Source organism: Dendrobates tinctorius, unplaced genomic scaffold (assembly GCF_039654945.1).
Source record: "Dendrobates tinctorius isolate UK_male_01 unplaced genomic scaffold, ASM3965494v1 ptg000228l, whole genome shotgun sequence".
Classification (NCBI taxonomy): domain Eukaryota; kingdom Metazoa; phylum Chordata; class Amphibia; order Anura; family Dendrobatidae; genus Dendrobates; species Dendrobates tinctorius.
Genome location: NW_027361895.1, coordinates 2,510,229 through 2,527,390, shown reverse-complemented (window position 1 = coordinate 2,527,390; position 17,162 = coordinate 2,510,229). Strand labels below are relative to the sequence as shown.

At 48.2% G+C, this 17,162-nt stretch overlaps 1 protein-coding gene and 2 non-coding genes across 3 annotated transcripts in view; all 3 read right to left on the bottom strand.

Annotated features, from left to right (window-relative positions):
• ATP13A1 (ATPase 13A1) overlaps positions 1-17,162 on the bottom strand; it is a 52,760-nt gene that overhangs the window by 34,849 nt on the left and 749 nt on the right. Inside the window, exons 2-12 of the mRNA XM_073555689.1 lie at positions 14,700-14,789; positions 13,940-14,130; positions 13,791-13,863; positions 12,086-12,241; positions 11,923-11,992; positions 11,680-11,786; positions 10,168-10,297; positions 9,426-9,481; positions 7,156-7,282; positions 1,605-1,742; positions 1,400-1,520 (exon numbers count right to left, since the gene is read on the bottom strand). Of these exons, the coding sequence (XP_073411790.1) occupies positions 1,400-1,520; positions 1,605-1,742; positions 7,156-7,282; positions 9,426-9,481; positions 10,168-10,297; positions 11,680-11,786; positions 11,923-11,992; positions 12,086-12,241; positions 13,791-13,863; positions 13,940-14,130; positions 14,700-14,789 (1,259 nt within the window). The remainder of the gene's footprint in view (positions 1-1,399; positions 1,521-1,604; positions 1,743-7,155; positions 7,283-9,425; positions 9,482-10,167; positions 10,298-11,679; positions 11,787-11,922; positions 11,993-12,085; positions 12,242-13,790; positions 13,864-13,939; positions 14,131-14,699; positions 14,790-17,162) is intronic.
• TRNAK-CUU (transfer RNA lysine (anticodon CUU)) lies at positions 4,660-4,732 on the bottom strand. Its single transcript has one exon. It is a non-coding gene; the product is annotated as a tRNA-Lys (tRNA).
• On the bottom strand, positions 5,250-5,322 carry TRNAK-CUU (transfer RNA lysine (anticodon CUU)). Its single transcript has one exon. It is a non-coding gene; the product is annotated as a tRNA-Lys (tRNA).

Genomic DNA, 17,162 nt, shown 5'->3' with positions numbered 1-17,162 from the left:
CTGAAACCGGATATGCAGGGGGGAACCACTGTTTCGGCGCACGGCAGAGCTCAGAAGGGAAGGAGCGCCGTTTGACTTTTTCAATCCAAAATTGGCAGGAATTCAGATCGGATGCCACGTCACGTTTTTGTTTTTTTTATTTCCAAAAAATGAATTTATTAGGGAATATTTTTTTTTTTTAATTTATTTAGCGATTTTTTATAAATTATTTTTGCACTTTTTTTTCAACTTTATTATACTGTCCCAGGGGGACATTCACACAGCACTGTGTCAGATCAGCAATCTGACACAGGCAGTGCAGAAGGCTTCCTCATGCCTGTGTTTTGCAGGCAGTGAGGAAGCCAGCTCCCTGCAGGCCCCCGCCGCCATATCGGATACAGGGACCTGCAGGGAATGAGGACCCCGGAGCAGCACTGCACATCGCGCTGCTCCGGGGGGCTCAGGGAAGCATGGAGGGAGCCCCCTCCCTGCAGATGCTTCCCTAAACCCCCAGTACACTGCGATCGTGTTTGATCTCAGTGTGCCAGGGGTTAACGTGTCGGGGCGGTCCGTGACCACCCCTGACACATAGTGCCGGGTGTCAGCTGTGATAATCAGCTGACACTCGGCCGCGATCAGCAGTGCTCACTCCGTGAGCGCCGCTGATCGCTATGACGTACAATCCCGTCCATGGGCATAGGGGCCCAGGTCCCATGGACGGGATAGTACGTCAGATGTCAGAAAGGGGTTAAGGAATTTAAAAAAAACTGAAATAAGGGTTTAAAAGTTTTCTTTTAATGCTGTAGGCATTTAAAAAAAAAAAAAAATATAAACTTTGTAAAAAAATTAAAAAAAATATATACGGTAATAATAATAATAATAATTTGGCTTATGCGGCCATTTCCTGGGACAAGTACCTTTATTTTTCTGCTGTTTTGGGGCTTTTAGTGACACCATTTTGGGGTATATAGGACATTCTGATCGCTTTTTGCTGCATTTTTTTTTAAAGAGAGGTCTTGACCAAAATAAATAAAATAAATGAATTAAAAACATTTGGAACTCTGGATTTTTTTTTTTTTTGTGGTGCACGCCTTCAAAATGACTCTTTACATAGACCAGCCACAGGGGAAAGACGGCAACCAGTGGGGGCTTCATCGGACTCTTAGCCTTGGGCACGCCAAAATTGGGTCATGGGGGGGGCGATGGAGGGTGAGACAAGCGCGCTTCAGCAATTACGCTGCCATTTAAATGTCCGTGTCAGTGATTGACAGCAGCATTTAAAAAGCTAATCAGCAGCAACTGGAGCTGGCGCGGACATCTGCCTGGTAACCTGATGCAGGACGTATTGTTGCATCTTACGTAGAGACCTGGTAAAGGGTTAGCTTTGAAGATCTTTCGCAGACCACTTTGAAGAACTTACTTCAGTCCGGCCACCCCCCGCACTACGAGGCTGTCGCTGGTCAACGTCCCGGTCTTGTCGAAACAGCAGATTTCCACCTTGCCGGCGAAGGGGATTCGGAAGGGCTCCGTACAGTACACGTCTGAAATGACGAGAGGTAACGTGGGTGTTTGGGACTAATAGATCTGCTGATCGCTACGGTGTCGGTGCACAGGGCAGCACTCACAGAGTTTGGCCAGAGCGATCAGCGAGGTGTTGACTGCCAGGGAGAGCTCTATGGGGAGCTCCGGAGGGACCACCGAGGTCAGGATGAGCGTGCACTCCAGGAACAGCTTGTAGCGATTCCGACTGGGATCCTTAGTACCTGAAAATAGAGATCACAGCAGTCAGCATCGCGGTCCGGGCAGGCAAAGACTACGAACTTAATTTGATTCTCCGGGTTGGTATGATTACTGTAATAACATACGTACATCGTTTTTAATATATATATAAATTTTAGCAGTTCAAAAAATGTATATAAAATTTTGCCTCGCCATTTTCCAAAATCCGTAACTTTTTTTATTTTTCCATCGATGGAGCTTTGAAAGGGCTTTTTTGTGTGTGAAGAGCTGTAGTTTTATCACTATTATTTTGTGACACCTATACTTTGATTGTTTTTTTGAGGGGGTGAGGAAGCAATTCTGACATTAATTTATCCTTTTTTTTTTTTTTTTTTTTCTAATTTACTGCATTTAATATAGGGGTTAATTTCAGATTTTCAAACAACTGGGTGTGGATCTCAAGGACACACCCACAGATTATTCTTGAGGACCACACCCAGTTTGCTATAAAGGCTTGGATTTATATACAGAGAAGAGATTGTTATATCTCAGGAATGGAGAGGCGCAGGAACAAAAGAAAAACAATGCCAGATTTGGGAGACCAGCAGATAATAATAATAATAATCATCCCATCCAGGATAAACTAATGGAAAATGACAACGTTTAAAAATACCAACAGGTGGCTCAAAGTCACGACTCCTCATGCTCTATCGACTGAGCTAGCCGGGCTGATGACTACTGTATGTGCCCGCATGCTGTATACCAATTACCTGCCACCATGACAAAAAGAGTGGAGGAAACATCACCTTCTATCCAGACATTGTTTCTGCACCTCTCTGTTCCTGAGATATGGCCCCTTCTTTCCAGCATATAAATCTAGTCTTTTGGTTCAACTGGGTGTGGTTCTCAAGAACAAACCCATAGATTATTCATGAGAACCACACCCAGGTTGATAAATAGACTAGGATTTATATACAGAGAAGAGAGGGGCATATCTCTGGAATGGAGAGGCGTAGGAACAAAAGAAAACCAACGCCGGAAAGGAGAACAGGATCATGTATACCAGGTTTAAAAAAAAAAATAAAAAAAAATTATTATATTTGGCATATATACAGTGTATATATATATAAATAAAACACACACACACTTTTTTTTTAAAAACAATTCTTGCACTTTATTTTATAGTCATCACGTGATTTCTAATATACATAAGATATATTATTTGCAAAGTGGGGCCAATATAATGGAGAGATTATAGGGGTAGGGGGATCAAGCTGATTAGAAAGCAGGTGTTAAAAACAAAAAAAACAAAATGAGCTTGATTTACAATCAGCATTGACACATCACCTTCTTCGTATCAACACTTTCACACAAAGTAGGAAGTTTCCACAGAGTGGAAAAATAATATACCTTATATGATGTCTACATACACAAAAATAACATCATGCACCTGCAAAAATAGATTCACGTGCGGCGTCATTTTACAACACTGTAAAGATGTACGGATTCTGTGCCACACCATGTGTGAATGAACTAAAAGTGTCTGGTAAAATCTCCACCCGGAAAAATAGCTCACACAGCATCTGTGGTGGTGTTTTTTTCATATGTTTACGATGTTTGTATGTATATAAGAGGCTATGTGGAGCTCATACTGTACATACAGGGCTATGTGGGGGCTCATGCTGTATATAGGAGGTTATGTGGGTGATCATTCAGTATAAAGGAGGCCATGTGGGGCTCATCCTGTATATAGGCTATGAGGGGCAAACACTGTATATAGGGGCTATGTGGAGCTCATACTGTATATAGGAGACTGGGGCTCATACTGTATACAGGGGGCCATGTAGGGGTTCATACTGTATATAGGGGCTATGTGGAGCTCATACTATATATAGGAGACTGGGGGCTCCTACTGTATACAGGGGGCCATGTAGGGGTTCATACTGTATATAGGGGCTATGTGGAGCTCATACTATATATAGGAGACTGGGGCTCATACTGTATACAGGGGGCCATGTAGGGGTTCATACTGTATATAGGGGCTATGTGGAGCTCATACTATATATAGGAGACTGGGGGCTCCTACTGTATACAGGGGGCCATGTAGGGGTTCATACTGTATATAGGGGCTATGTGGAGCTCATACTGTATATAGGAGACTGGGGGCTCCTACTGTATACAGGGGGCCATGTAGGGGTTCATACTGTATATAGGGGGCTATGTGGAGCTCATACTATATATAGGAGACTGGGGGCTCCTACTGTATACAGGGGGCCATGTAGGGGTTCATACTGTATATAGGGGCTATGTGGAGCTCATACTGTATATAGGAGACTGGGGGCTCCTACTGTATACAGGGGGCCATGTAGGGGTTCATACTGTATATAGGGGCTATGTGGAGCTCATACTATATATAGGAGACTGGGGGCTCCTACTGTATACAGGGGGCCATGTAGGGGTTCATACTGTATATAGGGGCTATGTGGAGCTCATACTATATATAGGAGACTGGGGGCTCCTACTGTATACAGGGGGCCATGTAGGGGTTCATACTGTATATAGGGGCTATGTGGAGCTCATACTATATATAGGAGACTGGGGGCTCATACTGTATACAGGGGGCCATGTAGGGGTTCATACTGTATATAGGGGCTATGTGGAGCTCATACTGTATATAGGAGACTGGGGCTCATACTGTATACAGGGGGCCATGTAGGGGTTCATACTGTATATAGGGGCTTTGTGGAGCTCATACTATATATAGGAGACTGGGGGCTCCTACTGTATACAGGGGGCCATGTAGGGGTTCATACTGTATATAGGGGCTATGTGGAGCTCATACTGTATATATCTGGACAATTTAAAGTTAGAAAACTTTTTTTGCATCTAATACCATCAATAAATATATGCAATAAAAAAAAAAAAAAAAAAATCAGATAAATCTAAGGATCCAAAATGAACCGCCCAACGTGGGGCTCGAACCCACGACCCTGAGATTAAGAGTCTCATGCTCTACCGACTGAGCTAGCCGGGCTGGTGATCACTTCCTTGTGAGGCAGAGCTTCGTACGAAGATTCCACCAATCGGTATACAGTAGTTATAAATAGACCACAGGATTCTGCTATAAAATCCGCCTCAAAAACCACTTCCAAGTCATTTATTTGTGAAAACCCGTTTTGTAGTTATTTATTAAGAGGTTTAAAAAAATTTAAAAAAAATGTCTAGTTGGGGAAAAAAAATTAAGTGCATGTAACTCTCTAAAACTTCGCATCGTCCAATCAAAAGGCTGCTAATAAAAAGGGTCGGGGTCTGATCGTTGTGATGAATGAACACGTTAACTTTCTGAAACGAGGGCTTCTTGTGCTCTCCAACGTCAGCGGCCGATTCAAAGGTTTCTAAAGTTTTAATACAGATTGTGATTTTTTTTAACTAGTTTTTTTTTTTTTCCAATATTTTCAAAATGTAGATCTTGAAAAGGGCCATCTACATGTACCGCATGTATGCATATATACTGAAAACTGCCCAACAGTAGGTGAAAAAAAAAATTATCACGCCCAACGTGGGGCTCGAACCCACGACCCTGAGATTAAGAGTCTCATGCTCTACCGACTGAGCTAGCCGGGCTGGTTACCGCATTTTGTGCCAAGTACTCCCATGGTCATCAGCATGTCAAGCACTCACATACCCAGAAGCAGCTACTCAGATCACAACAGTATTTGGTGCCCCAGTAAGGAAAACCCTGGTAGGTTTTAGGCCGTGTTCTCTTGGAGAGTTTTTGGAAATGGATCTGCTCCGAGCTAAGGAGCTGGGCAAGTTTCAGACAGTACGTGGCAGATGCTGGCCGTGTTACATGTCCGGCATCTGTCTCTAACAGGAAGTGGTCAGAAATTCCTCTGACCGAATGCTGCTCCTAACCATTTTGATGCCACGCAGGAAGCCCCAGCTACTGGTGTGCCGTCACATTGGGCTTTGGCCTTGGCCCGATAGGCTTCCAGAATCACAGACCAGATCCAGGGTAGGTGAGGCGGAGGAGTCAAGTCGCCTGTTCCGATTCCCGGACCAGGCAGAAAGAAACGTAAAAACGGAGTGGAAACAAATCTGGGATCCTAGATGTGTGTTTGCCTCCGACGCGACGCCAAGCTTTAGGTTCCCGTAGGAGGGTGCAGACTGCGGAGAAGGAGCTAACTTATGTTCTTTTTTTTTACTTTTAGTGACCCCCCATGGAACAGCCTAAATAAACAAAAAATAATCGGTTTGGGTGACCATTTTCTGATATTCGGTTGTGAGGAACTGCAATAACAGCCAATACAAAGACTACGGATGCTCTGCTTCATACTAAAAACACGGACGCATGTGGTCTTCTAATTTCATACATGTACTTTATCTGCTTTGAAAATTATTTAACGTCAAAATTTGCAAAAAAAAAAAAATAAATAAAAACAAGTTATATAAACACACAAATTTTGTAAGTAATAGTAAACTATTGGAAAATTATATTTTATTTGTGCAAATATTGAATATTATAGAGAAGAAAAAAAACAAAAAAAAAAAACACTCGCCCAACGTGGGGCTCGAACCCACGACCCTGAGATTAAGAGTCTCATGCTCTACCGACTAGCCGGGCTTCTGAACCATCAAATCTCATGGCCATCACTAGAGCTCAGCAAGCCAATCAAAGCATGTCAACCCCTTTCATAATCAAAAGCAGTCACGCAGGTCAGAGCAGTACTTAAACCATGGTTGGTTTAACTTTCAGACCCTTTTCCCTTGGAGTTTTTGGAAGCGGATCTGCTCCAAAATCCTCCTCAACAGACATAGCCGTTGGTATAAAAGCCGCTGTTCTCCGGCATCTGGCTTTGTATTTCTTCAGATCCTGCGCCTCTCCATTACTGAAATATGGCTCCATCTTTCCTGCAAATCTACGCTTTTTAGCCAACTGGGCGCGGTGCTCAAAAAAACAGTCAGAAGAGCTGACTCCAAACCGACTTAACTAAAAGGACTAGATTCATAGGGAAGAAAGGGCCACATAGAGGTCGGTACAATGGGCAAATTATTGGGATGTGGAGAAAATCAGAGGATTAAGGGTGTGAGGAATTCAACAAAATGAGCTTGGTTTATCACGTCCTTCATATTCACACTAAAAGTTGCAAGTGGGAAAGTCCCGGCAGAGCAGAAAACTAATAGCCATGATATGCCTACGTACTCTAAAAGCACAATCACGTGCCTACAGGGCGGATTCACATGCGGCATCATTTCACAATATTGGAAAGATGTACAGATTTTGTGGCAGTCACACAAGAATGAAGAAATGAAAACATCTGCATAATTTTCACTAAAAATTTTTTAAAAAATCTCATGCTCCACTGACTGAGCCAGCCGGGCTGGTAGCCACTATCCGTGCCCGCATCTTACGCCATTTATCTGCTGCATCAACGAAAAGAGTGAAGGAAACATCACCTTCTATCCAGACGTAAGCGGCCGCGGCAATGGCGAAAACCAGGAGGAAGAGGATGAAGATGAAGGTCTCCAGATTGTTGGCGGTGACGCGTTTCACTCCAAACAGGATTGTGCGGAGGAGTTTTCCCTGTAAAAGCATTGTAAAGATAATAGTCAATTGTGGCGTCGAGCCGCTGTGAGAAACAGTGCAGAGAGAGCTTTAGGCTGAGTTCACACGTGGCGGTTTTTTTGCGTTTCCGCAGCGGTTTTAACCGCGAGAAATAATCATTCCATGCATTCCTATGGGATTCCTCAATGCTGTGCTAATGCTGCGGCTTTTACCACGGCGGAATCGCTTCGCGGTAAAAAACGCAGCATGCTCATTAATTTTGTGGAATCGCGGCGATCCCGCACCCATAGGAATGCATTGTTCCGCTTACTTCCCGCATGTGGCTGTGCACACCATGCGAAAAGTAAGCAGAACAATTGCGGATGGTACCCACGGCCCGGAGGAGAGGAGACTGTCCTCCGGGCTTTGGGTACCATATCCCTGTAAAAAATAGAATTTAAAATAAAAAATATTGTTATTCTCACCTTCCGACGTCCCGCGCAGCCTTCCCGCCTCTCTCCACGCTCCCGGTCCCAGTAAGCCTTTGTGAGCGATGACGTCCGTTCTCGCGGGATCACGAAGTCTCGCGGTCATCGCGAATGACCGCGAGACGTCGCAATCCCGCGAGAACGGACGTCATCGCGGTAATTGTCGCAAAGGATTACTGGGCCCGGGAGCGTGGAGAAAGGCGGGAAGGCTGCGCGGGACGTCAGAAGGTGAGAATAACAATATTTTTCTTTTTATTATTTTTAACATTATATCTTTTTACTACTGATGCTGCATAGGCGGCCTCAATAGTAAAAAGTTGGTCACATTCGTCAAACACTATGTTTGACGAGTGTGACCAACCTGTCAATCAGTTCTCCAAGCAATGCTACAGTTCGCTTGGAAAACGCTACCATTCTGCAAGCTAATTACGCTTGCAAAATGCTAGTTTTTCCGCGGGAAAATCGCGGGAATTTAAAATGCGATATTCCCGCGGAATGGAATTCCGGAATTCTCACGGTAATTTCCACAAGAGTTCCGCTATGTGTGAACCCAGCCTTACACCTCCATTCGGTGATCATGCTCAATTTTTATATGTATGTATAGGTGGACACCACAACATGTAGCACATAAATGAGAGCTGGGTGCAGCACAGTGCCGAAAATACCAAGAAAGAAATTGATGGTTTTTAACTGTTTTTATTATGCACTTGGTTTTCTTGGCATTGTATGAACAATAAAAGTTTTTTTGCATATTGATATTCAGCTGTGAGTGCGCTCCATCCTGTGCTTCTTTTTCTTGTTTCTTTCATGCTCAATTTTTGGCGCAAGTCCTAAAGATTGATGAGGAATCAGCGTTACTTGAAACCTTTGATTTTTTTCCTTTACGAGACAGTGATGAGACATTCCAGACGAGTCTCAATGTACAGACCTACAGTACAGTTGGTTCACACTTTTTTGTTAATTATATAATTCCACATGTGCTAATTCATAGTTTTGATGCCTTCAGCGTGAATCTACAATTTTTAGAGTCATGAAAATAAAGAAAACTCTTTGAATGAGAAGGTGTGTCCCAACTTTTGGTCTTAACTGTACATTAAAGGGGTGGGCTAGGATTACGATATGGATTATCCTGAACCTGGCAAGCCCTACGATCGGTGGCCGAGGGACCTGCCAAGATCTGGATATACACAGTGCATGGAACTAGACCCGCACTGCTCTGTACACCATGTAGAGGTCATTCTCTGGTACTGCAGCTCAGATCATTCATTTTCATAGAAGCTGAGCTGCAGTACCGACAACAGCCACAAAACTGTGCTGTCCCGGCTTCATGCACTGTGCACATCTGACAGTCACCTGAGCTGAAGGGGCCGGACCTCCCGCTCATTCTGATGACCTTGTCTTAAGGCTACGGCATCAATACAAACTCCTGGACGACCCCTTTAACATCTAAAGACTTCCTCTTGTGCTTTGTAAAGTAGACATTCCTTTACCGAGCTAAAAATCCAAACAGAGGTAGTATTTTTCTAAGATTATCATGAGGTCCCCACCAGTGGGCGGGAAGGTCCCCACCAGTGGGCGGGAAGGTCCCCACCAGTGGGCGGGAAGGTTGCTGTACCCAGGCACTTCGAAATCTACGACTCTCTTGTAGCAAGTAGAAGCAGCCAGATAAAATGCTTTGAGAGGACACAACTCACCTGTGACGTATTGAATCCCGTCCTCAGGACGTAAGCCACACAGCCATTATCCAGCGCTGAGGACACAAGGGAAATACAAGAGTGAGTAAGATGGGTGGAAAGAACAATGGTGGACGCTCCTAGGACACACAACTGGTTAATCCCATTATCTAAAGTAACAGCGATGGAAGGATTATTACTAGAGTTGATGTGTGATGTCATCGTACATGCGACGTCACACCAGGCCGGCCAGCTGCAGGTGTAAGGTAGGAGGATGTTATCAAGGCCCACGGACTGGGTCCTGCAAATTGATTTGCACCAACTCCAGTTAATATCAACTTATCTTGTGGTGTAAGGAACTGAAGAGGAGTCATTGCCAAGATCACTGGTGGTCTAGGGCAGGGTTCCCCAACTCCAGTCCTCAAGGCCCACCAGCAGATCATGTTTTCAGGATTTCCTTAGTATTGCTCAGGTGATAATTGCTTCACCTGTGCAATACAAAGGAAATCCTGAAAACATGATCTGTTGGTGGGCCTTGAGGACTGGAGTTGGGGAACCCTGGTCTAGAGCACCAAAAAGATTATATGGCCGCTCATGTGATCAGCTGATGGCTCTAAGCCCTGGAACCACTCAAACTTTATCCTTGGTCAATTGATGGAGACATGTAACTCCCTGGTACACCAGAAGGGCAGCCACTTCCTTACCGTTACTCGTAAAGGGGGTCTCTAAGAAAAATGCTGCACTCTCCGACATCCATACTCACGCTTCAAACCGCTGGTGGCCTTCTGAGGAGGAGTGTGCTGCACAACCTTCGTGCCCCCAAATATGACATGTAACCTGGAGTCGGCGTTCAGATCTAGAACATGTTTTGGGTCTAAGTCTTCTATGGGCTCCTGCGGAAAGAGAAAAAAAAAACATGGCGCTGTCACCTCTGAAGAACTGCAGAGATGTCTAGAGGCCTCTCCATTCATGGTACATAGACCATTAAAGACTAGGCCTGGGCTCATTTTTGTGCATTTGTTTCTTGCAGGACAAGTTGTAGCCATGAATAGTACCCTCCACTTTACCATACGTGCTGAAAAACGATTCAAGAATTTCCAATTGGGGAAAAACGGAGAAAAAAAACAACAAAGAACAATTATGTTATGGTTTTTTTTGGCTTTGTTTCATTGTGTAGTAAATATGACCTGGAAACGTAATTTTTTTGGGGGTCACTACGATGACGTTGATATCAAACTTGTATAGTTTTCTTTTTATTATATTTTAGTGGTTTAAATTTTTTTTGTAACTTTGTAATAATTAAATATAAAATTGGTCTGTGTCACCAATTTCTGAGACCCTTAACGTTTCAATTTTTCCGTCGATGGATGCGTGTGAGGGCTCGTTTCTTTGCGTCTCGAGCAGTAGTTTTAGTGATAACATTTAGCGGTACATCCGATGTTTTGATCACTTTTTATTGCATGTTTGAGAGGTGGGGCAAAAAAAAAAAAAATAGTACTGGCATTTCAATTTTTTTTTTCTTTATGGGTTAAATAATTTTATATCTTGACAGGTTCGATTTGTAGCCTCTCGGCGATCCCAAATAGATTTATTTTTTTACCTTTATTTTTGGATGGGAAAAATGAGGGAAATTCACATTTTTATAATTTGTTAAATATATAAATTAAATAATTTTTTTAGTCCCCCCTGCGACCTTCGATGCTTCTACGCGGGCTTTAAGCGTGTCCCCAGCAGCCATGGCTACCCCCCTTGGGCACACCCCATCGCGCTATGGTAAAGGGGAGACCTAAACAACCTCCGTACATACGCCTCCCTCGAACGCATGGATGACATACACGAGGGTCCCATGCCAAGAACTTTCTTTGATAAGCCAAAATTGGCTAATGAGTAGAGATGAGTAAATAAATTTGCACGACCCTAGTATTGTGCCCCGGTCAGTATTCCGCGGTTGATGGGAGCCCAATGAACCACCTCCTATCTGCCGGCATCCGTGACTCTTCTTCGATTAGGCCTCCTGCATTTTACTCCACAACGACCTCAGGAGCCGTGGATGTCGGCAGGTAAGAGGCGGTTCGCAGGGCTGCCGTCCGATGGCACGGAATACTGACCTGGACACTGGACTCAGTCCTGTGCATGAATCATCTCTACTAACAAGCGATGGCTCTAGCTTTGGTTGACTTGGCTCATCCACATTTAATGTAAGTCTAGCCTGCTACGGCTTCCCTCTAGTACGACCTGGAACCCATAGTAGCCTATCTAATCAGTGGCTACCTACCTTCATTTGAGGCACAGACTCCCCGGTCAGCATGGCTTCATCCACAATACATCGGCCGCGCAGAAGCAACACGTCACAGGGGACCAAGTTCTCATTTGCCGATCTGCCTGGAATTAAAGAAAAGAACACTTCTGTCTATACCTGCGTCCTCCATCATGGTGAAGCTCCTGGTGTACGCAGCACACTCGCTATGGCTACGACGGCCGCTGTTGCTGGCAAGGGTTTCCAGAAGAGTGACCTTACCTATGGACACTATGTCCCCCGATATGATCTCATCGCTGGAGATCGGCCTCCACTTCCGATTTCGGTACACCTTAGAGAGAGCAGATACAGATGTTGAGAAGATGGCGCAGTATGGTTGGAGGGGCTTGGACCGCGCGCAGCTCCTCGTTGGCCCCCTGCTCACCTGAATCATATAGGGCTTGTTGCCCATCTTCCTGATCTCCGACAAGTTTCTCATCTGCTGCTGGACCAGCGAGGCCTCGAACGCCACCAACATGAAGAGGGTGAAGACGCTATAATACCAGTACTCGTCCAGACACCAGAGCCCGACACAGAACACCTGACGGCGTAAGAAGACAGCGTCATAGATCTGCGCAGACCCCTAAAGTAACTGTCTAATCCATGTGTAGAGACTGACACGGCCATGTCAGGGGATGTGCTCATGCAGCGTCCTCCCACAGCGCTACATACATATGCTTGGCCAACGTGAGCATATAGGTTCAATTATTCCGAACACGGATAGTTATCAACTATTCTTAAGAGTCACTGATAACTTGTAGATCAGAGGGATAAGAGCAACAATCCCGACAACAGGGGTCTCAAATGCTCTGTAGGATAGAAGCGGAGTATATGCGCCACCTCTCCAGGTACTTTCTTGGGAATGCTGAGTGCGATGATCGGCAATCAGATAAATGCGTAGCATGGCGGCTACACATGCTGACAGCATTTCAGAGCGCCGCTCTAAGGAGAGGTCAGGCATCCTCCGATCAGCCAAGCTTTGGTAAGTAATGCTCATTTCATTATTGTCAGGAGTTATCTACCCACGGACCGTTCTCTTTTCCACCTGGACGGACTCTAAATTATTAACAGTCTACTGTTCTGTGTACACAGCTCCCGTGCAGATTCATGTGTCTCCATACCATTTCTCTATAGTCTGTAAAACTTTTGTGAACTTCATCTGAGCCCTGGCACACGCTTGCACGGAGCAGGCTCAGGAGCTGAACCCACGCAGTACCCAGTGGACGTGTGCATGGAGCAGGCTCAGGCGCTGAACCCTTGCAGTACCCAGGGGGACATGTGCACAGAGCAGGCTCAGGCGCTGAACCCGCGCAGTACCCAGTGGACGCGTGCACGGAGCAGGCTCAGGTGCTGAACCCGCGCAGTACCCAGTGGACGCGTGCACGGAGCAGGCTCAGACGCTGAACCCGCGCAGTACCCAGGGGACGCGTGCACGGAGCAGGCTCAGGCGCTGAACCCGCGCAGTACCCAGTGGACGCGTGCACGGAGCAGGCTCAGGAGCTGAACCCGCGCAGTACCCAGTGGACGCGTGCGTGGAGCGGGCTCAGGCGCTGAACGTGCGCAGTACCCAGTGGACGCGTGCACGGAGCAGGCTCAGGCGCCGAACCTGCGTAGTACCCGGTGGACGCGTGCACGGAATGGGCCCAGGAGCTGAACCCGCACCATATCCAGCAGATGCCAGCTGTGGTTCCCCCTGTGCCATGAAAAGGAGAAAAAATGCCATCTTTCAAAATCACCACTTGTCCTGCAGAAAAACAAGCCCTCGTACGCGTATGTCGATGGAAGAATTAAAAAAAAAGAAAAAAAAACAAGATATGGCTCCTGAAACAAAAAACTAAAGAACACAATTTTTTGAAAAAACAAGTATCGTGGTGTGCATAACTTCCAGTCATGTCTTTTTTCTTGGTCCCCCGAACACAAAAAATTGGCACAGAGCCGCTGATAGTGAGAGGAAGATGAGGAGTTGGGGTAAAACCGTTCAGTTATAGTCCAACTATGGAGACACATTGGTCGGCACAGGAGCTGCAGACGTAAAACAACGCGGCACATTTCAGTCACTTCGTACGTTTCATTATAACAGACAGTCTTACCTGAAAGACGAAGAAGGGGGCGATGGCTCTCTCCTTAAACAGGTGCAAGAAGTCAGGCACAACCATTTCAGCCCTGGGAAAAGAAACAGGACAGCATGGATAAAAGGAGCGCCGTGTCGGCCTCTGCTTGCGATACGCCCCGCTCCTACTTGTTAGTGCCGTAGGTCTTCTCAGCAGCTTTAATGTCGGCCTCTTCCATGTAACCCTTCGCCCCCTGGTAATAGGAGAGCTTCCGCTCCACGGGGAACACAACCGGGAAAAATTCTTTTTTCTCCCTCGAATCGTAAGAATACTTGATTTTTTGGAATTCAAAGCTGAGTGTCTCCTGTCCATCTTCACTCTGAGGGTCCAGACAGCGGGATCGTTACTACAGCACAGTACAGAGCCCACATTACCTGAAGGTGGGCCGAACCCACCAGCCGACTGAGGGGTATGGGGACCTGCCGGCTCTCCCCGACAGATGCTGCCTGGGGAGAGAAGGATCGAGCGCAGATGGAATTTCAGATTCTTTTACTTTCAGGGGAGCCAGGCCGCTGCCAGCAAACATGGTTACCTCCTGTTCACTACAGCCAAACTTCCATTTACTAGACTGGGCCCATGCCCCTGATAATTATGGGGGACTGGTATCTGATGTACGGCATGGATCCATAATTATGGGGGGGGCGGGTATCAGGAGTACAGCCCGGATCCATAATAATTATGGGGACTGGCATCAGGTGCACTGTCCGGCTCCATAACTATGGGGGACTGGTATCTGGTGCACAGCCCAGCTCCATAATTATGGGGGGAGGGGTGCTAGTGTCAGGTGTACACAGCCTGGCTCCATAATTCCGGTGGGACCGGTTTCAGCACCACATAGAAGATGACATGTTTACCTATAAATACCCCCCCCTTGTGTCCCATCCTCACCTTTTCTCTGATGAGTGGCACTAGCTCTGCGGATCCATTGTTTGGGGTGGGTACCACTTTAGCCCAGGTGGCGGTGTTTGGGTTTGGGTCCTGTGGGGGGGAGGTTATAGGACAGAGTGAGTTTTGCATACACAATAACAATCCACACATACAACCCGCAGGTCACCAGCCAGACGGCACCAGCTGCACCCGTCGGTGACATTGTGATCCGACTGGTTAGACGTCGTCATGCAGCTCCCAGCAGACACATCTCACACCAGCGGCTGTGTAATTGCCACAACGACAGCTCCACTGGTGACACCTCCATGGGTATTAACTACAGGAGTGTCACATGTCGCCCCGGAGCCTGCACCATTACACAGGCAATGTGACTGGCTCAAGTCCCCTTCAAACATCTTATTTGGGTGGTCCCTGATCACGTCGGTGAGGGTCCGGCATCAGGCACCCCAGCTGTTAGCAGATCCTCACAGCGCAGCCCTTGTGGCCGTTCCTCGGTACTGCAGCTTGGATTCTGTTCACTTTAATAGGAGCCGAGCTGCAGTACCTGAGAACGGCCACTACACGGTGTGAGGAGCTGTGCAGGACCCGTAGACAGCTCACTGTGAGGGCGGCCCGTCTCTGCCCATCTGATACAGACCACCTATCCTGAGGCGTCCTGTTATGGCACGTACACGTCCTAGAGAGGATTCACGAGGTCATAAAGGTCCTCTCAGGTCAGCAGGTGCAGCCACAGGGGACAAGAGACCCCTGGTCTGATGATCGCACTGCGCTCAGACCACATCGACAAACTGTCCTGTGTAGGAAGCATACAAACAATCCGCTCCTTCCACCATATAACCCAAAGCCCCCTGAAGACCCCCTGTAGGAGGCTAATATCAGAGGGCGCCATGTCCAGCAGATAAGAGGAGCCACCAGGTGCTCCCATGGATGCCGAGTGTGAGGGTCCTCACCCATAGCAGTGACAGCAAAGCTACTCAATTTTGCTACGACTCCACACGGACCCCCCGAACCACCTCACCAAGTGATCCCCTCCGATACGTCACCCAACGATCCCCCCCAGCGATCCTCCCAGACGCGTCACCCAGCGATCCCCCCAAGCGATACTCCCAGACGAGTCACCCAGCGATCCCCCCCAAGCGATCCTCCCAGACGCGTCACCCAGCGATCCCCCAGCGATCCCCCCAGACGCGTCACCCAGCGATCCCCCCAGCGATCCTCCCAGATGCGTCACCTAGTGATCCCCCCAGACGCGTCACCAAGCGATCCCCCCCAGCAATCCTCCCAGATGCGTCACCCAGCGATCCCCCCCCAGATGCGTCACCTAGCGATCCCCCCAGACGGGTCACCCCCTGCGATCCCCCCAGACGCGTCACCAAGCGATCCCCCTCAGCAATACCCCCAGACGCGTCACCAAGCGATCCCCCCCAGCAATCCCCCCAGACGCGTCACCCAGCGATCCTCCCAGACGCGTCACCTAGCGATGCCCCCAGCAATCCTCCCAAACGCGTCACCTAGCGATCCCCCAGCGATCCTCCCAGACGCGTCACCAAGCGATCCCCCCCGACGCGTCACCAAGCGATCCCCCCCCCAGCAATCCCCCCAGACGCGTCACCCAGCGATCCTCCCAGACGCGTCACCCAGCGATCCCCCCAGCGATCCTCCCAGACGCGTCACCAAGCGATCCCCCCCAGCAATCCCCCCAGACGCGTCACCCAGCGATCCTCCCAGACGCGTCACCTAGCGATTCCCCCAGCGATCCTCCCAGACGCGTCACCAAGCGATCCCCCCAGCAATCCTCCCAGACGCGTCACCAAGCGATCCCCCCAGCAATCCCCCCAGACGCGTCACCCAGCGATCCTCTCAGACGCGTCACCCAGCGATCCCCCAGCAATCCTCCCAGACGCGTCACCTAGCGATCCCCCCAGCGATCCTCCCAGACGTGTCACCTAGCGATCCCCCCCCAGCAATCCCCCCAGACGCGTCATCCAGCGATCCTCCCAGACGCGTCACCCAGCGATCCCCCCAGCGATCCTCCCAGACGCGTCACCTAGCGATCCCCCCCAGCAATTCCCCCAGACGCGTTACCTAGCGATCCCCCCAGCAATCCTCCCAGACGCGTCACCTAGCAATCCCTCCCAGCAATCCTCCCAGACGCGTCACCTAGTGATCCCCCCAGCGATCCTCCAAGACGCATCACCCAGCGATCCCCCCAGCGATCCTCCCAGACGCGTCACCAAGCGATCCCCCCAGCAATCCCCCCAGACGCGTCACCTAGCGATCCCCCCCAGCAATCCCCCCAGACGCGTCACCTAGCGATCCCCCCCAGCAATCCCCCCAGACGCGTCACCTAGCGATCCCCCCCAGCAATCCTCCCAGACGCGTCACCAAGCGATCCCCCCAGCAATCCTCCCAGACGCGTCACCCAGCGATCCCCCCACACCAGACGCGTCACCTAGCGATCCC